At 36.4% G+C, this 27,638-nt stretch overlaps 1 protein-coding gene across 1 annotated transcript in view; it reads right to left on the reverse strand.

The window, feature by feature from the left end:
• Positions 1-207: 207 nt before the first annotated feature.
• The window catches only part of RAB3GAP2 (RAB3 GTPase activating protein subunit 2 (non-catalytic)), a gene marked incomplete at both ends in the record, with an annotated part of 29,796 nt that continues 2,365 nt past the window's right edge, over positions 208-27,638 (reverse strand). Inside the window, 26 exons of the mRNA XM_010084447.1 lie at positions 208-247; positions 2,369-2,439; positions 3,183-3,249; positions 4,281-4,387; positions 4,517-4,690; positions 5,045-5,261; positions 6,633-6,793; positions 7,807-7,912; positions 8,757-8,854; positions 10,344-10,557; positions 11,299-11,426; positions 13,609-13,699; positions 14,113-14,177; positions 14,716-14,798; positions 15,050-15,193; positions 15,514-15,730; positions 17,159-17,298; positions 18,080-18,169; positions 18,282-18,361; positions 19,329-19,477; positions 20,453-20,551; positions 22,589-22,688; positions 23,716-23,817; positions 23,966-24,041; positions 24,155-24,202; positions 26,414-26,495. Coding sequence (XP_010082749.1) covers positions 208-247; positions 2,369-2,439; positions 3,183-3,249; positions 4,281-4,387; positions 4,517-4,690; positions 5,045-5,261; positions 6,633-6,793; positions 7,807-7,912; positions 8,757-8,854; positions 10,344-10,557; positions 11,299-11,426; positions 13,609-13,699; positions 14,113-14,177; positions 14,716-14,798; positions 15,050-15,193; positions 15,514-15,730; positions 17,159-17,298; positions 18,080-18,169; positions 18,282-18,361; positions 19,329-19,477; positions 20,453-20,551; positions 22,589-22,688; positions 23,716-23,817; positions 23,966-24,041; positions 24,155-24,202; positions 26,414-26,495 — 2,949 coding nt within the window. The remainder of the gene's footprint in view (positions 248-2,368; positions 2,440-3,182; positions 3,250-4,280; positions 4,388-4,516; positions 4,691-5,044; positions 5,262-6,632; positions 6,794-7,806; positions 7,913-8,756; positions 8,855-10,343; positions 10,558-11,298; positions 11,427-13,608; positions 13,700-14,112; positions 14,178-14,715; positions 14,799-15,049; positions 15,194-15,513; positions 15,731-17,158; positions 17,299-18,079; positions 18,170-18,281; positions 18,362-19,328; positions 19,478-20,452; positions 20,552-22,588; positions 22,689-23,715; positions 23,818-23,965; positions 24,042-24,154; positions 24,203-26,413; positions 26,496-27,638) is intronic.

Below are 27,638 nucleotides of genomic sequence, written 5' to 3' on the forward strand. Positions count from 1 at the left end.
AGAGTGGTCTAGCAACCACTAGAAATTATGCTACTGTTCTAATTTGCTTTGGTAGTTAAAGATGAATTTACTTTTCCTAAAATTCATAACATTTTCTCTAGGGCTGCATTTTGATTTTTTTTTAAACTTTCAAAAATAGTTACAAACTAATATTAAAAATAAGGCATTTTTATTTATTTCTTCCCATTTAGATGAAAGTAGTATTACTTGCCCGTCTGCATAATCTGTCCTTTGGAGCTTTTCCAACCTGTTAAAAAAAAAAATCAGCACAATTAAATAATTTTCATCATAAGGTATCTGTTACCCCACGTTTTAACCTTTTATTGCTATTTTCCTAATACAAAACAATAGTCCATTACAGCTACATAATGCAACACATTGCATAGCTTGCTTTCAACAGAAGATTTACTACAGATCATACAACTCAGAAATTAACATCACTGATGTCCATGTTTAATTCATCCTACTTAAAGTCTGGGACTAGAAATAAGCCCCCAAGGTCCTCATTCAAATCTCAAAAGCAGCTAAAAAATTCCCAGTGATTTCTACAATAAAAAAACTAGAGCTATAACACCAAGCGTGGTGTTAGAAAGAAACACTAGGTAAAAAGAGAAGAGGAAAGGAAGAGTAATGCTCCTGCATATTCATTGATGGAGAAGGTCTGATAAGAAAGTTTTCAGACAGTTTCCATGCTTTGCCTATCTGAATTCTTCAGATGAGACACCTCAATCATAACCTGTTCAGGAAGGTTACTGTGAGATCCAGTTTCTACAAGTTGAATCACATGCTGAAGCACATACACTTAAGTGGAAGTTCTCTCTTCCATAGCACAGAAAAGAAAAAAAAAAGTAATGATTACATCATGGCAGAGTCTAAAGAATAGCTGAAGTGAGATTCAGCTGAACTGATCCATCATGCTGTTTCAAAGTCTGAATTCAAGACAACTTTCAGCTGTCACTTTTGGGACTGCTTAAGTGCCAACTGATTTGGAAACTATTTCTCTGGAAGTTGGTTTGAGATAAGCTGTGCTACCGCTTCTATAACACAAACCCTAAGGACTAATTCCCAGCTTTCAAACATCTGTAAATAACTAATATAAGTTAGCAACATTTGTTATTACATGGTATTTCTTTGAGGTAACAGATGTGTGCAAAAACAGTTAGTTAATAAAAAACCTTTATCGCTTCTCCTGGGGGTGTTAATCTAGGCAGAAGTAAAGGTGGTGGATTTGCATAAAGGAATGCAGAAAAAATGCAAAAGAGTTTTTGCAGAAGAAACACCTACTACAACTGTATACAACTGAGCCTATTTGCTGAAAGGAACAAGGAAGATGATAGTCTCCAATTCTTACAGAGCTAAACAAAAAGCAAAAGCAGAAAATGAGAGGAGCAAAGGAGAAGGAAATAAGAAGGCAAGACAGCAAACTCCTGTGGGTTTTGTGTTGGGTTTGTTTGGTTTGTTTGTGGTTTCTGGTTGGTTGGTTTGGGTTTTTTGTTGGGTTTTTGTTTTTTTTTTAAATTACCGTCAACACTTGTCTCTCTATATCTGGACTTTTATGCTGAAAACCACTTAACTGCTGTTCTACATCTGGCAAACCAACAGGCAGATTCCAGTTACACAATTTAAACAGATCTATCGCTTACTGGCAGTACTCTTCCTAAACTGTCCTCAGTCCTACACAGAATTGTCTTCCAGTAAACAGATCCACTGCATATTTATAAGCATGAAAAAACTGAAGTTTAGCAGGGACAAGACTGCTAAAACTCATAACAAACAAGCTGCATACTGGAACAGAAGCTGATTTACAATGATAGCGATAGTTAAAAAGGCTCAGCAACATCCACAAAATGTTCCGCATTTTGCAGAATAAGAACTCACACATGCAAAACGTGGATCACAACGTTTGGAAAAGCTGCTGCTTGTGGGAACCTGAAATTTTCATGGCAATAACTTACCATGAAACAGGCACAGAGAAAAACTAAGTTATTTATTGTTTTCTAAGTTAAAATTACATATACGCACACACGTGGGTTCAAACTGTTTCACAAATACTTTTTATTTATCAACTACAAGATAACATTGGACATAAGTCTTCAGCACACATTAACCAGTGCTGATCAGCTATTACTTAAAGCTGCCTGTAGTTGAACATTCCACAGATTTGATATTTTAAAATATGCATTCCTTCTTCAATTCCAAAAGTTACCTACATAATAAACCAAATAAGCAGAGGCTTGTTGATCCTTAAATCAAAGATATTCCAAACTTATTTTAGAAAAAATAAAACAGTGGTTTAAAAATACTGGTTTCACTTTCAATTAATAATAAAAAATCAGCCTCAAAAATACTGTCACAATACTGCGCTCACCTTGTCCATTAGATATGTAGCAGAGGAAAGCCTTTTCACTATGAATGTATTCCACATCATCAGGGCGATACCTAGAACAATTACAAACTTGTAAACTCCAAGTGAATAAAAAAGATCTTGCAAGTATGGCGTGAAAAGCCATGAGCCACAGTTCCCTTAATGGGGGGGAATTAAAAAAAGATGGCAAAAGAAAGAAGAAATTGTCAGCTACCCTCACTGCTTTATACCTGGACTTGAGATTCCAGATTTCTTGGGAGGAGACTACTTTGGTGAACAAATACAGTCAGAAGTGCAATGAATCATTTGTTAAAATTATTATATTATGCAGACGGTTAAATGTTGCAGGTACAGGGAAACTTTGGTGGTAAGCATGAAGGTTTAAGACTAGTGGCTTTAGGCACAGAGTACACTTATTTGCATACATAGTCTACAAAAACAACAAGTTTCATCACATTCACAAGGAGACTATCAAATGCATGAAATGCATGAAAAGTAATTGACTGCAAGAAGCATGTGCCACTATTTAAATACAAATAAAAAAATAGTTTCAGAGTAATTTTATTTTAAAATGTTTTTAGTTTAACACATTACCTTCATCTAACCATTTTCATAGTTCAGATGGAAACTCAGTTTCAACATGAAAAACATAAGCTTGAATATCAGCAGAAAGTTTTGGAGGGTTTTTTGTTGATTTTCTTAGACAAAATGGCTATCAATACTATGAACCACATAGATTTATATAGTCAAACAGTCATTTATTCCGTTGTTTTACAATTTCAGCAAAGATAATTTTTAATAATAGCTTCATACTTACCATGCTGAACGTGAGCATTAACGATGCATCTTAGATGATCTATAGACCTAACGAGAAAACATGCTTCCTTATGTAAAACAAAAAAGTAAAAGAACAAGTTATTACATTATTCAAAACTTACTTCAAATGTAAACTACTGATTCTTAAAGGGCCCAGGTAGATTATTTTAAAGCTACTATTTTTTAAGTTATAAAACTTGTAAGTTATTCTGATATTACAGCCTTCTCTGCTACTATCTGACAAACATACATGTACGTGGCAAACTATGTTTCAGTAATCGGGAAACACATTGTGATTTCAGCACTACTTTCAGGGCTTTGTTTTAGTAGATGTACTGCTAACATACGCTTTGCTGAAAGGCACCTCCACTGACTACAGTCATTTTTCAAATACAAAATCCATTTGTGCTAGAAAGATTAATTCTCACTCCATTTCATTGTGATGGAGTAAGTTTTTAACAAAGGAGCCTTCTGTTTAATAGCAAGGTGTTATGTTGCACAGATCTAACGAGTGCTAATTTCAATTTTAATACCATCTGAACTTAAGGCATTTTCCAATATAAGAGAAGCGATAGAAGAGCAGTGGAAAAAAAGGAATTTTTTTTTTCCTTTCTCCTATAACAATTTCCAGCAGTGGTAAGGGAATTCCCAGGAGCTGACAAGAATATTCAAGAAATCTCTTTTTCCTCTTTAAATGGAATGTATTCTAGTCTAACAAATCTAGTATTCTGTGATCTGTTTTAGCGTATCTAGAACAGAGGAAAGGTTCATCACTATTTTGCAGTACTTAAACTGTTTTGTACTTGCACAAAATACAGTCAAAACCCTTCTTCATGCTGCTTATTTGTATCCAGTTGTTAGACCTCCAGTTTTGAGAATCGGATAGCTTAGAAACATACAGTCTTTGTCTTTGTGAGGTGCCACTCAGCCTCAAGACCTGCATTCACTTTCTCAATTCAATTTCCCAGAGAAGTTGTAACTAGTATGCTTTCCAAGTCAATCTTCTTAACAAATGTTTTCATGGACTATTGCAGATTTGTGAAACTGCTTCTGTTGAGTTGGTCTTAACCATTACTCCCTGCAAACAAAATTTTTTTACCTCAGGGTCCTTATTCCACTGCACTACATATTCCCAACAGCAATGTGCATGGAGTACATCCACTTCAAGACTACATGGAAATTGCTGATACGCTAGTTGCAGCAGCTCTAGAAAAAGAAAATCTCAAGTTACAAGACAGACCTCTTCCCACTATAATTTCTGCTACTTCACAACAGGAGCAACTACAACATCTCTGCAGACATTTAGAATAAGAAAAATTCATGTTAATTTCTTACCTAGGATTGTTTCCAAGCCTGCATCTACTTCTGGTTCCTCAAGAAAGATATTAGTATTCATTTCCACAGATTCTTCAGTATTATCTGTATTGGTTTTATGTTGGGCCAGATTCAGCACAAGAGGACTGAAGCCTTGCTTAAAAACCCACTTTGCTACAGTGTCAGCAATACCTCCTAGGACATTAAAAGAAAATAAATTATGAGATATAGTCAATGCATGCCAGAAGATTTATGGTTCAGATTCAAAGGACAAGAGAAGAGATAGAAGTTTAAACTAATAACATTAATTACATAAGGATAACTTTGCCAATTAGAAAACTTCCTAATCAACTGATTAGAGGTTTACAATGCAGTCTTTACAGTAATACTCATTTGCAGTTTTAAAACGCTATTCTGTTGGGTTTAAAATTAAAAAAAGTAACCAGCAGAACAATTTCCAGTGCAGTGTATATCATAAATTAAGGTTTGAATGGCTCAGAAATCTATTAGAAAGACAATCAACCACCCTTCCAAAAGAAAAAAATGTACCTTTTCCAGCTTCAAGCAATTTCTTTACAGAAAGCCTGCCCAAGGGCTCAGTCTGGAGTGATGAAACTCTTTTTGTCCTTTTGCTCACTTTGCTATGCAGTAGTGTTTGAAGTATCAGACAATCCTCTAACTGTTTCAGCAGAAGTTTCCAATATTCCGCATCAAGGGAAAGTGCTTCCCAGGATTCTGTGTCCGAACCTACAGTTATTTGGGCAAACTAACAGAACATGTGAACTGTTTTAAGTCTGTTCACTTAAAGTAGCACAGTTTTGTTTAAAAAAAAAAAAAAAAGCATAGTATTAAAATTGAAAGCTATATCCTAAGAGCTACTGCATTTGAGAGAATAACTTAGTTCAAGGCACATACATTAACTGTTATGCAAACATCAATTAATATCCCACACTGCTCACAAGATGCACAGATTCTTACAAACATAAGGAAATAAAAGGGCCTGAAAGGTGATTTTATAGTCCCATTTAATTGAAAAGTGGGTTAGAGTGTCTTCAAAAAGATTTAATTCTAAGTCCTCCACTATATACACATTCTCTACATATAATCCACCTACATTTAAATTTCCTAACATTTAAAAAAAATATACCATGCACCCAGAAACACTGGATCAGACCACACCACAGTTCTGTGCCTTATTCTCAGAAGCTGGACCATTAACAGTTTTAGGCTTTAAGCCTAAGGATGATAGGAGAAAAAAAAAAAAAAAGGAAGAGAGGAAGAGATAAATGGCTTTATGGAAGGGAAGTTCTGAGGGAAATAAAGCTGTTGCTTTATTCTTTTAAGAGCACAAGAGAATGTGACAATGGAGAGTGCGTATGGGTAAAGCATAATATGTTGCAACATACCAACATGCCTATTTGGGCAACGCTAACAATTTCAATATACAGCATCGCAACAGATAAGGTGAATGTGCAAAAATGCTAAAATTCTTCCCAGTAATCTAGTTATAATTTATAAGGCAGTCTACAAGACTGAACACCACCTAAACCCCACCTCATCTATTAAGGCAAGTAGTAAAATTCAAATATGCCTAGTGCTATTTAGGAATGCAATAATATTTTTCATTGTGAATGGCAATGCTGTGTGGAGTTTTACAGTGTAAATCACAACTTTGTGAAGATACTTATTAGCAGAAAAAAAACAATCACCCATCACCTGAAGAAGTAATGCACAGTAACATAAGGGCTAAGAAATTTCACCAGTATATTTAACAAAAAAAAAAAAAAAAATCAAAACTGCATTAAAACAGGTTTACCATCCCAAGTTCAGTGAACTTCTGCAAATTTTATGTGGAAACTGTGTAGGCTTTAAGTTTGTCAACATCATTTGCTATTAAGCGAAAAACTCACTATACAGTTCCCATCACATATTTAAATATGTTCAGTAAATAATTCTGATATATCATTCATTCACCGCAGCACCATATTCTTCAAATTCAAACACAAATTTTCAGGCTTGCAGGATGGCATGTTAGAACAACGACAAATCAGTGCTGAGGATGTTATTCCCTTACAAAGACAGCAATTTGCACGGAACTGATACAGTAACTAGAAGGGGAAGGTCCAAGATGACTTACCTTTTTCTCTGTCACACACTCAATTATCTGTGCAGTTACAGAATGCCCAACGTGAGCAGATAACAAGGCAGCGGCATTATTTTCAGACTGAACACAAGCTGTACGCATTTGCTGCCACCACGGGGAAACAGACTGGGTATCCCATGACTCATCTATAGCAACTGCAGCGAAAGGCAGAGTAGGAAACTCAATGTGGGTCGTTGGGTGTTAACACAACTAAAGCAGCAACCAACCCTGAAAGCAGCACTTATTAACAGCATTAATTTGGAGCAATTTCCAATTACTCTACATTGCTTTATCTTTTTCTAAATACGTAGCATACCATTTCTAGACTACAACTCACATTTAAAATAAAGAGTGGAACGTGAATTACTTGTTCTCCAAGTTTAATTTGTAGGAAACAGGCAACAGATCTAAATCACTAGGTAGTAAAACCTGCTGCACGTTTACTAGATCTAAGGGATATTACAAAATGACACTTCAACAATGCAGACAGCTTCTTCTGTGATTTCAAGATGCCACATGTATTCAGTGCATTCAAGGTGGCTCTCTTCAGGCTGCTTTGTGTTCAGCAGAATTAATTTATTCAGCCAGCAGCAGTAGCTTATTCATGCTTCCAGTTTCAAGCTGATAATGGTGCCCTATGATGAACTAGACATAAGGGAACCTGGCACAGACATATCCAATAGCAGCTCTGCGTAAAGTAGAAGAATCAGTATTCATTCATTACACAATTTACCCCAAATAATGGCAAGCTGACATTACAGAGTCCCCCTCAAGTTACAGAGATGTTCTATATACAAATGCTGCTAGAATAATGAGTTAAAGCAACTCGAAGGACTTCTGAGAGCCAGTCAGCACAAGGGAGAGGGACAGGATTATACAGCCAAAAAGGGAGGATGCGAAGCTGGACAACCACCTCCTGGTGCCAAACAGGAGTTGTGTCAACTTCGTGGACAGTGAAACTGCAGGGCACGAAGGCAGCCCTTAATTGTAACACTCTTCAGATTTTGACTGGATTTTTAGTTAGTTCATCAACATGCAGCATTTAGCTCTGTTACACAATTTGAGGGAGGGGGGGAGGAAACCCTAAGTGATAATACAGGCTAGTCAGAGTAACAAATTTATAATAATAATATCAGTTGTGTTTAAGTGTTCCAAATGCACATTTCACCTTTCATTTTGCTCAGAAGTGACAGCATAGTGTGAAGGCAACTGACAGAATCTGGTTTGTCTAGAATATCTTTTTCCTTGGAAAGCCATAAATTGAGAAGGAGTGACTGTAAAAAAAAGAGAATATGGAATTAAAGCAACAGAATTAAACTCTAAGATTGCTATATACCTAATGCAAACGCTTTCTCAAACAAATTTTGTGTCATGGAGCAGAAATGTTATATCCATGAACCCTTATTATATTAACATAGAAAGTTAAAAATATATTGCAAAAGGCACCCTATGACAGACTTTGAAATGAAACAATCTGTACCTTTCATTTAGAAAGATACCTTAGAAAAAACCCTCTTCCGAAGGCACAGCCATCTAATACCAGTATGTTAGCAATCTCAGCTTGGTAAACATTACTAGTTATTAATATTACAGCTGAAAATCTTAACACAGGCAAGTAATAGTGAAATAGGCATTTCTCTCTTTAGGTACTGGATGGAAGAAAAGTAGCAAAAGACTAAAATTACACGCAGATGAAAGATAAAGATGATTGTCAGAACACTACTAGAAATTGTGAAAAAAACCTCACTTTTAATTCTTTTAAAGCTTCCTTGCTTACAAAAAGGAATTCTAACAAATGTTATCAGTACCTGAAATTAACTACTTTTACAATTTTTGCTTCTTTGTAGAAGAAACCTTCAGCAAATCTTCTTGTAGTCCTAAATGCACACTCTGGGCATTCCCACTAGAATACCCAAATTTTCTACTAGAAGAATTTTTTTTTTTCATTGACATCTCTTAAGTAGGAAATATGAGCACCTAAAGAACTGAACGTGGGTGTATTTGAACACAGGCTGAATACAGCATTAATCCAAAAGTCAACATTCAGAATTTTTCCTTTCAAGGTTTTGTTTTCAAAATACTAAATCAAAGTTTTAAAGTACACAATAAATATCTTACCAACAAGATTTGAGGACTAAACCCTGCTGATTCCAACACATGACACATTTCCTCTGTAGAACACTCCCCACACAAACACTTCCAGAAGAAAAAACTGCCTGAAGCAAAAATTAGTTGACATTATGAACAACATCTAAAGTCACAGTCTCTCCCCTTACACTTATACAAAAGATCACCTATCGATGAGGTCCCAGTGAGTGCAATACAAAGGACTAAGTTACATCCAAAGACACCCTGATGGTTTACCCTTAGCGGAGAAGAAGGTTCATTACAGAGGACATAAGTGTTCCTGACACTACAGGAGTCATACGGAAAATGGGTTTTTAACAAAACAAAAGTTATTGTACTGCTTGGATTACACATTTTGTTCAATTCAAAGAATGGCTTGAAGTGTAGGACAAGTTTATCCCTGGAGTAACCCCTACCTGTGTCAGCATGTTGTATCTTACATAGCAAACTAGTGGTACTTGAACAAATTCAAAAACCCAAACAATTACATAATTTATACCTTACTATCACTACAAAAAGTTTGAGTGTCCCTTTGAGGAAGAGGAAAAATGGAAAAAACAAGATCTTAAAGAAACCATATAAACTGCTCAGCATGGCATTCATATTTCTATTATATTTGTTTACAGCTGAACACCCTAATAAGCTACTGGTGATCCCTGTCCAAAGGGGTGGGGAGAAGAGTACTTCTATCGCAGTTCTTAAAACCAAGTATAGTGTTATGGTAGAGAAAATGCAAATTCTAGCATTACTTAGAAACAGCCTTTGATCTTCATAGAGATGAAAACCAAGCTCTTCTGCCTAACTTTTAAATCCAAATTCCTCTTGAAGTCTGATGATTAAAGCCAAAAGAAGCAGGAGGCTACAAAGTGAACACCATATAACACATGTGCACAGAATTCTGTGTTTGCACAAAAATTTCCCCAGAAAAGAAATAATCTGGAAAGACAGTGCCTTTGAGACTGATTTTAACTCAAGCTGTTTCCACTAGTTATTTCCCAAGAGCCCCTTAAGGACAGTTCTGAACAGATTTGCAAACTAAAGCAGACTATAGCCAATAACCCTCTCCCACACCCCAACGGACACCCCAGACACTCTCCCCATCCGTAATATTTCAGATCAACATTGTCCACAATCTCCTCAACTCCACAAATGAAGAGTCCTTATTCCCTCGCCTAATGCTCCTGTGCTGCCTCTGGTCAGCTCCCTCATCTCTGAGGCTAAAGTCAATCTCGTCATTAACAGAACTCTTGAGGTGCTGTGACCACAAAAGAAACAGCAGGATACAGCTGCTCTGTAAAGTACCTAGTTACCACTGTCCAGCTCCGTGGTGTTAATAAACGAATGAACAGTGATAACACCACTTTAGGGTATAATTATATCCACAGATGAAGTTAACTTGTATTAATATCCATTTAGGTAGAAAGACTTGTCCCATGGCTAAAGGCAAGAGTCTGGAACTAGCATTGTCACCTGCTACTTCAAGGCAAGCCAGCCTCCAAATTAAGGCTAAAATATTTGTACCATCTTAGATTATAATCAGTCTTTAAGTAATTTGACAAACAGTTCAGTAGCTCTTACCTAAAGCCACAAATTCTCTGTCTTCCATATTTTTCACATTAATCATGTCCTTTTCATATTCCAAATACTCTAAGAACATTTTCACAGACAACACATCATCCTTCTCATCACCAAACTGAACAGTAGTTTGGGTGTTTTCTTTCTTGTAGTTTTCCAGTAAAGTTTGGAGCCTATGAAAATCTTTTTCTTCCAGCCGAAGCAGTTTAGCCAAGTCCTTAAAAGCAAAAGCCCAACAAAACCAAAACCAAACAAACAAACAATCACACATCACAAGACTAATGCAAGCAGATGTTTCTCAAAACACACTAAAACTTAGAACAGAAGAGTCAAAATATTTTGAACATTAAAAATGTATTTTGAAAGGGCCAAAATAATTGAATAATCTCAAAATTAATTATTCATATTGCTCAAATGAAGACCTTGTCCAGCTTTATTTTGAAGGACTTCAACAGATACATTTCCCATACTTAGACCTTGCTCATAGTGAAACAATCACCCATCACACAAAGCCCATCTAACACCACTCTGCGTGGCTTTTATAAATGTATAGGCATTTTTATAAATTATATCAAAAACAAGCCATATTATGATGCTACACAAGCAAATATCAGAATTTGTAATTTCTACTGGTCCCAAAATACCCCTCCAAAACTAAACAAAGTTAGGAATATGCTATGTACTTTGAGTAAAGGACTCAGATCAGGAGATCCTCATTCTATTTGTACTTTTGTCTCAACTTTATGTGACTACAGAATAATATTAGATAGATGAATTACTAGGCAATGGTACAGGGGGAAAAGAAGGCATTATAAAACAATTACTTCAGTAAAAGTTCCAAGCCACAAAAACAGGTAACTTGCTTACCTACTTATTTAATCCGAGGCCTTGAAAACATATTTTTATGGTTAAATCATCACTCAGTTCTATAAGACAACTGAATTTTGAATTTACTCACATTATCTGAGGGTGGAGTATCTTTCTGTATGCTTTGGGAATTTAGTTTGCTAACTAGTTCATAAAGATGCAACAGCTTTAACTTGTTTGCGCAGAACTGCAGTAGTCCTTCATCCACACACTCGAGCTCTGAGGAGAAATAAAACCGCATGGGAACTTGAATGTATAGCCTGGAATAGCGAAACATACTTCGCAGGTGCATTAAACTCCTCCTTCATTAGAACTGGAGGACTTCTGTCTCAGTGTAATTTTTTGATACACTGCTGCTTGCAGTGATTCTATTTAATTCACGCCACTATAAAAATTATTTTTACAAGAAGTATTAGAGAAAGATATCAGGCACATTTTTTAACTGAAGGAGGCTGACAATGTGGAACTCAAAGACAAATCTATTGTCTTTACCTGGTTTAAGGACAAACCAGAGACCAGCAAAAATTTAAATACACTAAGTCTCAAACTATTTTATCAAGAATTACATACAAAACGATAATCTTTTATTCATTATGCCAATATTTTAAACCTACTCCTTGCATCAGAAGAGACCTTGATGTCTACTGATATGAATTCAATTTCATCTCTGCGAGACACTGCCTTTTGTATTTCTACAATCTTAGTCTCAGAAAGTTCATGTATGTATCGATGTTTAAATTTCAGTAACAAAGCAATGAGCATATAGGATGCTAACACCAACACAATGTCAAAAAAAAATCTATTCCAACTTATTCATTTTTAAAGAAAGCATTTTACAGAGATACTAAAAGAACCTTTCTATAGAAAAGGCATCTCTGAATATTTCATATTCACCTGAAACAGCTTCTAAACACTATTTTCTCCCTATGAACCCTTAAACACTTTTGATAAATTGCTATTAAAAATCCTACAAACAAAAGAGAAACACACAGAGCATGCCTCACAGTCACTTGACCTTTTCTTCACAACCACAGCATTCACAGAGTCCAGCATCTGTTTGTTATCTTCTACCTACTAAGCACAAATGGAAGGATATGCCATTACTCTTCTGAAATTAGAAGGCTGGAACATCAGCCAAGTTTGTTTCCTCACAGTCACAATAAACAATATTATGTGTGACAATAAGAGAATAATGATGAAAACTAACACACTCAGACAAAGAGACCTCAGTAAGTGTACAGTTCTGTCAACCTCTCTTCAGTGTGAAAGGGCATGTTGCAATTTTTCTTTGTTTTTGCAGGAGTTCCAATAGAAATGGATAATGCTAGTGATTTAGAATGCCAGACCAAAATTAGATAGAGAACTGCACATGTGAAGTTCTCAATCTTCTCTATCTACTTCAAGAAAATGGTAAAAAAACCCCACTGATACAAGTGAAAGAAAGATTTCCCCTCAAGGCTTTGAAATTACAAAGACGTTATCATGTTCTCACTAAGGCAGAACAAAAGGACACAGCCTTTCTAATTGACAGGTGGTTTATTCAGACCTTTCACACAACAGTGGTAGGGATTTCTTGACTCCTATTGCTAAAGCCTCACCTTCTAACAAGCTGAAATGAATCCAATGACAACAACAACAAAAAGAAGATCAGCCATCTATTGCTGAGAAGTCCGAACACATGCAAAGGAAGTAGCAGGCACATGCTTCTTCACACTATTCAATACCCAGCTGGGTCTCCAAAACTGAGTCACCTCAAGCACAGAGAAGGTTCTCCCAATTTAGAAAGATCCAAGTATGTAATTTCAAAGAAGCAATCTTGCAGACTTTCAGCAACAAGGTTTTGAATGGGTAATAACATTGTCTGACATTGACTCTGAAAACTCTAGCAAAACATATGAAATATAACTTCAGTGGAGTTTACCAAGAAAAGATACTAGACATCTGGTGGGTGTTCAGATCCTCAATGGTAAGGATTTTGTCCTCCCAGTACATTAAAATTCATAGATCCAAAGTACCATATCTTTACTGTCTTCCTTGGAGAGAGAGAACAAACTAAAAATTCTACAGGCAAAACTCAGTGAAGGCTTCTTTCTGAAGGAAGCTTTTACTGGATGCAAGTATCCAACCCAGTTTTTGGTTTCGTTTTCTTTTCTTTTTGAATATAACCAGAAGTTACTAGGCACATGGCAAGTATAGCAAAGCACACTTACTCGCAAGCTATTTGCAGTCTGCATTAAAAAACACCCAACACGTAGAAGCAACATCCTGTGCTATCTAGCAGCAAAACTAAGCAGACCAAGTCTGGTCTCCCTGTGGAGCAGAATACTTCTACAAAAGCCTTACAGCACTGCAGATAAAATGCAAATGCCTCTCCATATTTGCAAAATAAATATCCACCTACCCTGTTTTTTTAAATTATCCATTAATGTCTGAGTGATGTTTGTGAGAGATGAAAGCGGCACACGTTCACTTGTCAATATACTTTCCAGAGCCTGTTAAGCAGATGTTCAACAGAATTAAATATTTACTTAATTTTACTGTAAAAACATAGAAGGTAAGCCAACAAAGCACAACTTTGACAACCATTTTTCATCTGTGTTTTGTCTTCACATATACTTGTGGCATAATTTGATCCCACAGAAAGGTCTGCTCTCTTTTTATTATTTTCACTTTTATCATGGAAGATGCCTTGGGGAAGTCACAAACCAAAATTAATTCCAGTCAGTATGTTGATAAAAGAAAAAAAAAAAAAAGAAAAACCACACCGAAATAGCTCAATTATTTGCTTCAAGTAACTCTAGGAAAAAATAACATATTTTGAAAAATCTAAAAAGACTTAGCACTCTAATCTGATAACACAATTTTTTTTTCTAATATTAAAGTATACTGGCTTCTAAATATTCACCTGTTTCTTTGTAGCAGGGTATTTGATATCAAGTATTAATTCCTTTGTTTCAGTTTCAATCAAATCTGCAAATAAAGACAATCACGACTTCAATTCATTTATCTCAAATGCATTCTGAAAAGCAAGTCGACACGCACCAGTTAGGATGCGCATGGGTTCAGACTATAGAGATGAAGACACTATTACAGAAGTTGCCAAAATAAGCTTGGGGAAAGTGAAACAAAATAACAGCTCAGTGCCATCTCTTACTCCAAATCTGACTTTTGCAAGAAATCTGTATTTCTTACAGGAAAAAGGGTATCTGGAGTCAAATGCTGAACTCCATTAGCTAGCATAATGGGTTGCAAATAGGCCATGTTTTATGCAAGCACTCAAATGACTTAAAATTTACATGGCAGATAAGGCTCATACTAGATCCTTGTATGAGATAAATTTAATTTGTCAGCTTATAAAAAAACCAAGCTACTTAAAGATCGTAACTCCTAGCACATACAGCTGTAAGAATATACCACAATCATACCTGTGTTTGTACATTTACAGGACAGATAATAAAAGAACCATTTGATAATATACAATCTTAAGAAATTATGCAAGAGAACCTACCCGGATCTGAGGTTTTAGCTTTGAGTAAAGCATTTAACTTCTTCACTAGATGCATATCCTTTGCTCGCTCACTCTTTTTATCACTGAAGGGAAATAATTTTAATTGTATGAGTGAAGAGAACTACAATGAATGATTCATAAAAAAAATATTTTATTTAATTATTTATGCTACTTTAAGGTAACATCACATTAATAAAAATCAAGTTAATGCATACGAACCAATGAGACTATTCATCTTGAGAAGGAACACAGAATTGCTCTCTCTAAATAAAATATTGTTTCTGAAAACAATAATGGAATTCATTTGGTTATACAGAGCACACAAAGTCCTTACCTCAGTGCTAAATGGAAAGGTACATGGACAGTTTTCACACTTCCAGAGATGGGATCAACAAGGCATATCTGGTAAGTCTGGGGCTGCCATCCCTGACTGGTCACATTGTTTAGACCCATTATTTTATAACCAGGATACAACAATCTGAAACCAACAAAAAACACGACCTTCACAGTGAAGAACAAAATTAGCAATCTTCCCCTTCCACCACTCTGAATAAAAAGACGACAAATTTTATAAAGCTAAGGTTTAACAACTGCTAAACGTGTTTATCAGGAAAGAACACAGTGATGAAACATGATAAAATCCCCTTTATAAAAAAACAACAAGCTGGGTTCATTAGAAACACTGCAGGCAACGCAAAAAACACCTGCTAGCACTTTCCACTTTTACCACTGGCATATCCACATATCACTTTATTGCAGCAGCTCAGCCAAAATTCCTGCCTACCAGCTGTTTCCTACCTGCAATATTTCCCCACATTGAAGGCTCCAACCCGAGGCCCTTGCTGCGTGCTCCATACTTCCAGAATGCCTCTCCTCGGAGCATAGATCACAAGGAACTGAGCCACTCTGCTGGGACCTTGTGCATTTCCAAAAGGAGAAAAATCCATCTTCTCAGTTTCCCTCTCATGAAGGTCCTCTACAGTCTGTATCCAACCAACTTCTGCATCACGGTATCCTTTGTAAGAAAACAGAAGTTCATTAGCGTACAGAAATTAAGACATGATTAGTACATATCACCACCCACTTAAAAACTATTCCAGCACCAAGGTCTCTTAAACTTCATTTCAAACTGTGCAACTCTGGCCAGTAGCCAGTCTCCTGTCAAGAACTGTGGTTCACTGACTCAGAGCAGGGCCCAACAGGACTCCTCAGAGCCAAATGCAGCCTCCTGCAAAGCTCTGGGGAGGAACAAGTTCTTCTGGGAGAAGCCACAAAAAAACCCCAAAACTCATCAGGTCTGTACTCTGGACATTACACCAATGCAAAAGCTTCCTGGAGAAGAAAGATCTGTACTAAGTGTCCAAATTTCTCATGTTTCAAAACAACAAAAAAAGTAGATTTAAGAAAGCAAAACTGCATAATCTATGAAATCAGATATGTAAGGTTTTATTCATATGTTTTTATCCATATGTTTTCATCATTAAAATGCAATGTTTAGTAACCCAATAAAAATACTCATCTTCCCTCTCTTTCTCTCTCTGGGTAATGTAAGTACTTGCCCTCATAAAATCTTCCTAAACAAAAGAGGCAGAGATGCTCTAGTGACATCACTAAACTATATAATGGTTTTGCAAATACAATGGAAGACTCCAAACCACAAGTGAAATACTAATGTATAAAACAAGTTTATAAAAAGATACATTACAACAATAGGTTGAAAAGTATTCACAACTCAATTAATGAGAAAAGGTATGATCCAAGAGATTTAATTCAGTAGACAGCTTTGCTTAAAAAACAAAACCAAAATAAACCAACACTATTTCACATCTCAACGGCTTCACTGGGGAAAGGCTGACAAATTGTAAACATGTGTCTGACTACCAAATAAAGCTTAGGACTCTAACAGTACTTCCCAGATAACATGAAGCTCTCAGTAACAAAGCAAAAAGAAAGTCCAAGAACATCAGAAAGCACATATGATAGCTAATAAGCTTCGAATTACAAGAGAAGGAGGGTGCACAGGGGAAACATGATTACTCTAGCTGTTAGAGTGTCGCTGAAGTAGCTACTATATTCATGACCACTAATCTTCTGAGTTGGTAGTGTGGGAGAGAGAGAGAAGAGCTAGAGATTTTCTGTCTGCTCTTAAAACTTATCTTCCATCTCATAAAAAGCTGCAAAATTTTAATTCCGTAGGAAAAGTGAGAGTTTTTGTAACATTAGGTATAATTACAATTTGAGAGCTTAATGTCTGCATTTTTTTTCAGAGAGCCCTCAGTTTAGAAGAGACTGAACACTCTCTTATTGTACAGTCACCATGATGAAATAAGAATCTAACAAGTATATCTTCTTACTGATTTTTCAAGCTTCTTTTTATTTTCTCAGCAGAATTAAAGATACTAGAGGTCATCAGAATCTTTGAGAATAGAGATACAGGTTATACCTTTCCACATGCGAACTGCAAGTCCTCTTGTAACGTCCAGTAAAATAACCCTTCCAAAATCATCTGTTACCGCTGCCAAAGTGTTACATGGAGAAAGACATATTCTTTCACCATGGCGACGGGAATCTGGAATTCCAAACCTTAAAAAAAAAGCAAAACCACTAGATACCTGTTTTTCTTCAGAAATAGTATACAAAGTATCTTACAAGGACTAAGATTTATTTTTTTAAGGTAACATCAAGGTACAAGCAAAATTAAGAGCAAAGTATGAAAAAAGGTTTTGTTCTGTCTACTGGGAGATCTTGTAGGTCTGTTAAAACCCTACTAAAAAAACCAAGTTCAGAAACTAGGATAAGCGGTTGCCTTGTCATGCAAGGATCTCAGAGCAGTGGGTTACTTTCTAAGACCTCTCCTGTTGCTGACTAGTCTTGAGACTAAAAAAAAATCAGGAAATACAATCAGGAATTAATTGTCTTTTATCAGCTTTCTTGAAAACATTAGGCTACAACCTGCTATTCCCCTTCTCCTCTCTCCACAATCAACAGGGAAACAGGACACCTCTTAATTTTTGTGAGGGGCTTTAAACTATCTTAAGCAGCAAGCACTTCATGCAGCTTCTTTGAAGCTCTTCAGTGATAAACTTCAGGACTGATACTCATGTACTTATATTGTTATTAAACTGTGCACTCTGCTCTTTTATAGTAAAAATGAACCCACACGTTGGAAGTGAAAAAGATGACTAATTTGTCCAGAATGATAAAGTGAAATGAAACAAAGCCTAAAACAATGACCTGCAAACTATCATCACTGCTTCAAGTCAAGAAAAATAACCATGTTCATCAATTATGCACCTTTCAAAAGAATTCAAACAACTAAAAACACAAGAGATTTAAGGCAATCGAGACGGTATGTAAAACTTACCTCACTGCCAATGGGGTTGCAGGTTCCATTTTTGGCTTCTGTTTTTGGGCAGGTTCTTCTTCATGTCTACTCTTCCAACCGAGCCAGCCACTTGCAATGGAAAAACACATTAGAAGAATCATACTAATGGTCCTAAAAATTCTCAAACTATTAAGCAGCTACTAAAACAAAAATAATTTAATGTATTTTTTTATGTTATTACCTGGCAGCATTAAATAATGCTGAAGTCAGTTTACTTGCAACTGCTAAGGCAACATGAGACAACAGTGGCTGTGAGCTACCCTGAAAGAAAGGTATAAAGTGTTTAGCAAGTCAAGAAATAGTCAGCTGTGAGCCACCCTGAAATGAAGGAACAAAGTGTTTAGAAAGCCAAGAAATAGTTCTTACACTGAACTCAACTGCAGAATAGTTTTTCAGGCCTCCTATGGACTTTCAGCTCAGAAAGCATAGCTTTAACTCTGCAAAATTTTAATTCATTGCCCCCAGAAAAGCCATTCTGACATCTCTTTACCATTTCAAAATCCTCCTGCAAGTCACTGGTAGCTCAAGTGTGTTTGTCTGCAACAGAAGTTAAAAAAACCCTGTGTATGATTTATCATGGAGAGTTAGCTGGTGTATGGCTTTGGCATCCTTGCAAATATCAACATAAGCAGTTTTTCATAAACATATTGGAAAAGCAAGTACAAAATAAAAATTCTGATTCAAGCATTTTCTATTAACATTCGATCCTGATAAGGACAGCACACACGTAGGGTCTGGATGTACAAGACCCACAGCTGCCTCGCCATCCTCCTCCAATACAACAGAAGAAGATGTAAGTGTGCTATGGGTATCATTAAGCATAAGTTGCAGTTTTCTTCTACAAGCAGTAGTTCCACTATATGAAATCATCACAGTATACTCAGGCCATATATGTACATCATCAAAGGCCTCCAACAATCCATTAGATGCATGTTTACAGAATCTCAATCTATTTTTTTTTAAAACCTTTGGTTACTTAACTGGCAATAAATTAACAACTGAAAAAAATAAAAAAATTACTTGACTATCACATTAATTTTAAGATGAGAAATTTTAATTTTTAGTAGACATTACTACCATATGTACTCCAAATCATTCCAGTTTCAGAAGATCAAGAAGCGGAAATGTCAGCATAAAATGAACATAGGAATACTTCAAAAAATACTCATACAGAAAAGAGAAGGATTAATTATTCAAAGTTTCAGCCAGTCATCTTTGTAGTACATACCTCCAGGGCAAAAAAGAAACCAGTGAAAGGATTGGATCCAACAGTAACATACTGAGACATAGCAGGTGGGCTGTTTTTTATAGCTGCATTATATCCACCTATATTGGAGGCAGTCTTCATTTGATCAAAAGGAGACAGTGTCATGATGCCTAACAAAAACATTAAAGTGAATGTTGTATACTTTCAGAACAAAGGTACACAATTGCTCTAAAAGTTTAAATATATTCCTGCCTTCTTGACTGACCTCCCAACACTTAGAGGGAAGGGAGGAGGAGCAGCTTTAACCACAGAAATTCCAAAGAACACATCAGAAATAACAAGGCCAGGCTGGATGAGGCTTTGAGCAACCTGGTCTAGTGGAGGGTGTCCCTGCCCATGGCAGGGGGGTTGGAACCTGATGATCTTTAAGGTCCTTTACAACCCTAGCCATTCTATGATCCTATGATTCTGTAATGTACTTAGGTTAATTACAAAGCATAGATGGGTTTGTTTAAAAAAAAATAACTTCAGCAGAGCCCAGCAGGAAAAACACATTTACCAAATTCACTTCACCTGCCTCGTTAGCCCCCTTCTAACCTCTTAGCTACTTTTGTGAAAAGGGTGGGAGGGAAATGAAGCTTACTGTCCCTCAGATCTGCCTGTCTGACAAGAACCTGGACTTCTACAAATTCCTAAGGAATAAAATCTTAGAGCCTAGAAGTCACTTTGTCTTTTTTTGAAAAGGAGCAATCTCAAATTTTACTTTATTTGCTAGACTCAGTAAAGACCCATACCAGGCTTAACCTGCCTGCCAGGCAGTTGTTCTTTAACCTGGCAGAAGTGAGAAAAACTGTATCTGATCTAGTCTCTCTTGGCTGTTTCTTACCAAACAAGAGAGGACAAGAAAGCTACAGCTGTAACATTGTTTCTCCCCTCAAGTGAAGCGGGGAGGCTCAATCTGATTAGAAGATAAAGTAAAAAATACTTTTTATAATGGTTAATGAGATCATTCACTATGACAGCTTTCTCCCACTACTTATTTCTATCCAGCCAGTGCCACTAAGTGCTCTCTCCCCAAATTTAAAAGCACAAAACCATTCAGTTTTATTTAAGCCAAATATTTTAAATGAAACAGAAATGCTTACCAATACTAGCATGGTCAACAATTGCATCCACATCTTGCAAACCCCATTTCTTATAAGCTAATGGTGGAGGCTGAACATTCTCATTGCCAGATGCTGCAGCTGACAGAAGTTGATAAAACATAAAAAATTCCTACTGAGTAAAAGACAAAGTAATAGCATAACAGAGGGAAAAATACTTATGCAATCTGAAGCCATAAAATAACCTAGTTTTAGATTAACATACATATAAACACCCACTGAGCTAAAATTGCCTTTTGAAATACATACCTTAATGAAATTAAAACATTTTAAAAAATTAACTGAATAAAATTGCACATGATATTCTACCACAATTATATTTTGTATTTGCAGAGAGCTTTGTTTTACTACTCATTTATGGTTTAATATTCTGTACAGTTTTAAAATGCTACTACAATTTATTTCTATGGTCTGGGCACGATCAAGTGGAAACACCCCTACCCAAGTACTTGTGAAGTCAGCACATTCCCTAGATATGTAACAGTGTGAGCTAAGAGCAGTGGTAACACTAAAGCGATGACTGCAACTCTTCAAAGCATCTATTACGACAAACATGAATGATCAAGAATGAAACAAGACATAGCGCTCTGTCTGCAGATATTACAAGAAGCTGCAAGTGCTTCTCTGCAAAGGGTGATCTCTCATTGAAAGAGTAGAGCATGTTCTGGTTGTGAAAGTAGATTGACATTTCTCATTATAGTGTCTGTCTCCTTATTTGTCGCATGATTCACAGAAGATCAGTTTTTCAAGTTCTGATTTACAAGTGTTTTGCCTTCTCTTATATTCCATGAAAATGCTACATTTTAAATAAGAAACAATTATTCGATAGACCCAAGGAACCATTTAACACAGCAGATCGGGATCTGAGCACAGCTAAAACCAGATGTCTAAGGAAGAATATTGGAAAAAGGACACATATTTGATACTTCCTCTAAACCAGCTTCTAAAAAGACCTTCTCAGCCAGAGGTAAGCTCTAAGCACTCAATAAACCTCCATAGCTTTCTTCTCCACTAATTTGTCAGTTTCCCTCTCAGCCCAAGGAAGCTTTTAGCATCCACATCAACCACAGTCAAAGAATTTCACAATTTAACCCGCCAGCGCATAAAAATCCATCTACTTTTTATTTTGAATTTACTATCACCTAGCTTCAGTTCATGCCACTTCACCCTGAACTGGAGGACAGAGTGAGCAATCCATTCCTACTGGCCATTGCCACATGATTCAGAGAACAGCTGTCTCATCACAGCAGTGTTTCTTGGTTCTTCACCACACATCCCTTCTCTGTAAGATTCAAGTCTTTGTTGAAGGGTGCTGCTGTCCCACCAGTTCCTAATGCTGTCATGCTGGCAGGTCCATTGTGCTTCCCACCTACACCCAGCCTCATTACTGTCTGCTGATGTGGCCGGGTGTAGAGGAAGCAAGAATCTGACAAATCTGAAGTTCAATGAGAACAACCATCAGGAAAGGGAGAACAATTAAAAACCAGGATCTGCTTAGCATTTGATCTTGCAGAACTGTAACAGCCCCATACTAGTGCAATCTACCACACAGTACTGTCAGGCGGTTCTCCTCTCAGCCCAGGAAACAGGCGCTATACTGTCAAAAGCCCTTCGACACTAACACAAAAAGCAGTGACCATTACCAACATCATCATCACAGCATTATCACTTCCCACAAAGTCTTACTGGGAAAAAAAGCATTTCACAGACAGTGAAACCAGCATCCTGACACACTAAGCAGTGCCTTAGCAGCATGCTGGGGCTTAACCCCAGTGGGCAGCTAAGCAGGATACAGCTGCTCGCTCACTCCCCTCCTAGTGCTCACTCCCTCCTAGTGAGACGGGGAAGAGAATTGCAAGACTAAAAGTGAGAAAACTTGTGGGTTGAGATAAAGACAGTTCAACAGGTAAAGCAACAGCTCTGCATGCAACCAAAGCAAAATAATGAATTAATTCACTACTTCCTATCAGCAGGCATGCGTTTAGCTTGTCCACTGCTGGACAAGCAAGGAAGATCCAAATTCCACCTTGATTTCATACTTAACAAACATAAGTAAATTTCATGTGATGTAAAGTCCTATTAACAGAGTCAGAAATAAACACTTCCTCTTAAACATACCTCTTGCTACCTGATTGCGGCATGCACGAAGGGACTGAAAGAGGCTGAAACCATCAATTGTCACAATTGCTGCTGGGTACAAGATACTTAATTCTTCATTCTGTGGAATAAAATGAGAGAAAGGAGACAAAAAAAATAACTGTTACTGTTCTAACAGCATCTTTTCTGGCTTTTTATATTATTAACTACACAAAGTTAATCCAGAGAGTTAATATCTAACAAGCCACAAGCAACAGAATAAGGCAAAACTACAGAAATTCAGTATTAAACCATCCAACATATAAGTAGGTTATTTAGGCACATAATTTTATATTTTTATCTTCTTTCAATGACTTTTATGCTTGCTTAATATATTTTAAGGATTAAGGAGAAAACACAAAAGTTACAGCAGCCTGCGAAGGCCACAGAAAAACAGGTTTATCTGGAATGCAAGTATCAAGGTTTTATGAGCCAAAACTGGATTAGTGCCTGTATTACCACTTGGGCACATAAACGCTAATTTGGTGATATAAATTCAAGACTCAAATTCCTTAATGCTTCTGTATTTCAAAACTGAACCTAAAATGTCATGCTATCACACAAGCATTTGCATCAAGCAAACTTGGAAATTTCTGTAACTTCATTAGTTTTCATGCCAACTCAGCCAAGAGTGAAGAAAGCTGGCTTTGCTACTAAATAGCTTGAGCTCTGCAAGAGCCTTCTCTGCAGTAATTACTCATAATGACATGCAGTTTCCTAGCACTATCTCCTATAAAGACTGTTTTAATTTCCAGATACCTTCTCTGTGAAATAATTAAGATAAGTTCTTACAAATGAGTACATATAGCTCGTGTTTGTGCACATAAATGAATAAACAGGAAATGAATGAAGCCTTCCTTTGCAAGGTTATCACAGAGAAAGATAGAACAAATCTATAGAGCTAACTAAATACTTCAAAAAATAAAAAAATTCTGAATCCTCAAACTATACAGGCATGAATACTTGTAGAACAAGAAATTCAGAGTATCTTGTTCGAAGGAATTGTCCACCCATCAAAAACTGGTAAAGGACATAGCGGATTCACACAGAAGACTCCCTTCCATACCCCATAACACTGCCACTTCGCTTTTGAAATAATCTGACAAAACCTGTTCTGTGACACCAGGATGCCTGGGAATTTCATAGGTTCTGCACTTAAGCTGCAGGACAGGATCTTCATTTAAAAGCTGTGCAAGAAGTAGGACTCCACTCTAGAAGAGAAAGAACAATAAGCATGAACATTTCTGTACCTTTTTTTAGGGAAGGCAAAAAAGCACAACCTGCAGAAACAGAAGTTTTGTAGAAATAGATGTTTATTACAATAGCTCGCTTATGGGCCTGCCATGCTGAGAAACATACCTCGGTGTAGAAACGAACATAGCCAGAGGTGAAGCCAACAACAATGCAGGTCCAGTCAGGACGGCCTGTGGAACTCCTGTTTAACAAAGATATACCAGAAGTTAAAAATAAATCCTGTTCTAAGCTGCAGACATACAAAAGTGTAATGTAAGGAGACTGATGATGCATATACATAAGATCAATCCTTACCTCTTCTGACTTGCCAATGGGATACACAATACACTACTCACACATTCACTAGAAACAGAAAGATAAAACTAATAAGCAGATTTTTTCTCCAGTTGTAAAATTTTGCTCTACGCAAGAGATCTTGCTGAGACAACATTTTCAATATTTTAATAACATATTAATGCAGCACACCATTTATCAAATTCATATTAAAACAGCAAAAAACACCCTTTCACTTTAAAGACATTTTCAATTACAAGTTCAAGTACCCAAATAGATTGCATGAGTGCTTACTACATTTTGTTAATGTTGTCTTTCATCATCAACAGACTAACTATTCTGCCAGTACTCTTCAGTAAAGATTCAAGTTAAATCTCATGTACTTAAAGGTAAATTTTTTTTTTAATCTATAATGATATGCCAAGAACAACAGCTTTTTTTTAAAGAACAACTGAACTGTACTTATTGAAATAAACTTTTGAAACACATTATGCAATTAGGTACATTTTATATCCATTGCATTTCACTGCTTTGTAATTTGAGAGTATTTGAAGAGCTAACATGGTCTTCCCAGCTAATGCAATAACGGAGCATGCTCAATGCATGGCAGGAAAGCATGCAGAAGGCAAGCAGATGAGCTTTCCTCAATATCTCAAATAAAAAGTTATTTAGCTGTTAGCATGACAGAAAGTTTTACACTCTCTGGGGAAACAGAAGCAGTACAGAAGTTTTATGAAAGAGCATAAAAATTCAGGATGACATCCCAAACAGCACTTAAAGCATAAATGCCCGCAGTACTGTTGATTATCTGCATTTCAGGCCACCTCCATTCCCCAAGGAGTAATTAAATAATCATTTTATTAAGACAATTACAGAAAAAAAATTTCCAAATGCAAGTTTGACATGGGCTGCAATTGAATTACAACTTCAAAGCAATGTTAAATATTTCAGAGAAATCTCATCTTCCAGTAGCAAAGCTTAGTCACCACAGAACGTTATCAGTTGAAGGCAACTTTGGGCATAAAAAACCCCTCAAGTCTTCCGACAATCTGACAGTAATTGCCATATTTACACTTCCACAGGAATAGAACCCTCACCTTAGGAAACACAAGCCTTAAATCAAGATGTAGTGAATATAACTGTCTATCTAAAGAAAGCTACCTGTTCCATATGACATTTTCTCTCAGGGCTGTAACAGTTATAAAAAGCCAACCCCCAAACAGAATTTATTTTCCTTTTACTTTTTTTAATAAGAGATGACAGAGTAATTTCAGTGGTAGCACGGGGAAAAAAAAAAAAACAAAAAAAAACTAAGATGCATACAAAGCAGTTCAAATGTGTGGCAGCAGCAGCTTTATAAAAAAAATTATGATTTTTACAGATTGGAAAGAGGGTGATTAAGTTAACACCTCCTGCAGCATACCAGAAGGTTGAAGCCAATAGGGAGCATGTTCAAAGGCAGACGGCAACTCAAGGCTGAAAACTTAAAGATAGCATGCAAAATCCTTTTCCATATGGGAGATTCGAGAAAGCGTCTGTCTGGTTATTTGAAGATAGATCAAGCAGAAATATTGTATAAATACCAAATGTATGACCAAAGCAAATCTTCCAAGTCCGCTAAATGACTTGGAGCCCAAAACCATTTCTAAAAGTGACTGAAACATGTAAGAGGATATTTACAATGGAGGTAAAAAACAAACAGTATAGATGAAGTTCAGTGTACCTCCAAAGACTTCAATCACATGACTGTTGCTGATTGCTTATAATTTGGAGTGACTTATTTATCAGAGTGATGACTTTATATTTACTTGAGATTTTTGAAAATTAAAATAAGTATTTCTAAAATGACTTCATACATTTCCAGTTGCAACATCCCCTAATTAAATTTAATCACTATTAGAGAAGTAGATTTTGAAAAAGGGTACATATACTTTTTTCTTTTTAGACCAGAAATGTAACAAAAAGCATGATAACCCAGACCTATTAAAATGCCTACATTATATGCAAATACACAGATTTGCACATAGAGTACCTCTGTTAATTTGTATGAACTTGTCCCAAGATATCACACTATGCATGAAAAGTGACCTTTACAGGTAATGTTTCTGATCACCCAGGTTACTCCATTTCTTTTTTCAACATTAAAACACACAAGACCATGAGTGCACTTGGATGAAAGCAAAAAAAAAAAAAAAAAAAAAGGCACAAGAAAAAAGCATATGCTACTAATTATTAAACAAGAAAATTACATTTTAATGACAGTTGCATTTCAACACCTACCCTTCTTCAACATTCAGAGAGCCACTCCAGCCCACAGCATATTGCATTTCTTCTTTTCCCTTGTCACTGTGCTTCCATTTAGCTGCCATTAAGAACAAAGACACCATCTATAAAACTGTAATATCTTGCATCTCCCAGATGTAGTTATATTCCTAATCCTTCTCTTCTCTATGAGACATCCTACCACACTTAGATTAAGTACCAATTACACATCTTGAAGACCATAAAAACCCTACATTTTTTAGTGACTTCTCTAAAGAACTCCCACCTTTTCTTAGAAATTTACATGGAACAACATACTACTGAAATTCTGAAATGCCTGTTGTCATTTAAAAGCATTTATACAGTAATATCTACTTAATCAAATTTTAAAAGGTTCAATTAATGCAAGAGAGATCCTTTGGAGAAAAGTACTAAGCAAGAACAAACTTCTTGTGGGATTACTGCTGAAGATTATCTTGAACAAATGGAAAATTTTAACCACCAAGAAAGGCATGGGAATCCTACATCAAATTTGATAATTTTTAATCATCCTGTTGTAACCAAGGTCAGAAAACACCACACTTTGTTATTCACAGGGTGCTATTACAGATGACATTTGATTGTTGAATCATCTCCCTGGTGCCAACGGACAACTAAAAAAAAAAAAATAGCGTTGTATGCCATTTGTCTGACATGTAAACCCTGAGACACAGGGACACTTCTGCCACTGTGGGTAAATTGTCACAGTGCAGAAGCAGTTCTCCAGCAGGTGAGCTAAATCATCTCCTTAATGCTATCTTTTCATCTTCTGTGAAAAATTAGTGACTAACCTACCTCAGGTCTGTAACACACAACTTTGCAAGGAATGACACATGCAGCATGACAACTCAATGCCATCTGCCTAATTATGAAACTCTGAGCTTCCAGAGCCTGTTTTTGTTTTAAAATGGTATAAAACTCGCCACATCAGGAGGTTTCCCTTCATCATGCTCACATGCCACCAAACTGCAGCTGTTAATAGCACCAGCACCCTAGGCAACAGCACATATGCAAACAGCAGCTGGCTGATCAGTGTTCATATATTACTAAGGGGACCTTTAAAAGAGTTCTGAGAGCCCTGCTTTAGCGTAGAATATAAAGCCACCCATTCTTCAAGATGGAGAAGAATTTTCTATCAAAGGTGGAAATCTTAAAAAACAATCTACCTCAATAGTCTGTCCTCCAAGTGACACTGGCTCACTTA

The sequence above is a fragment of the Pterocles gutturalis genome, unplaced genomic scaffold (assembly GCF_000699245.1).
Source record: "Pterocles gutturalis isolate BGI_N339 unplaced genomic scaffold, ASM69924v1 scaffold49540, whole genome shotgun sequence".
In the NCBI taxonomy this organism is placed as follows: domain Eukaryota; kingdom Metazoa; phylum Chordata; class Aves; order Pterocliformes; family Pteroclidae; genus Pterocles; species Pterocles gutturalis.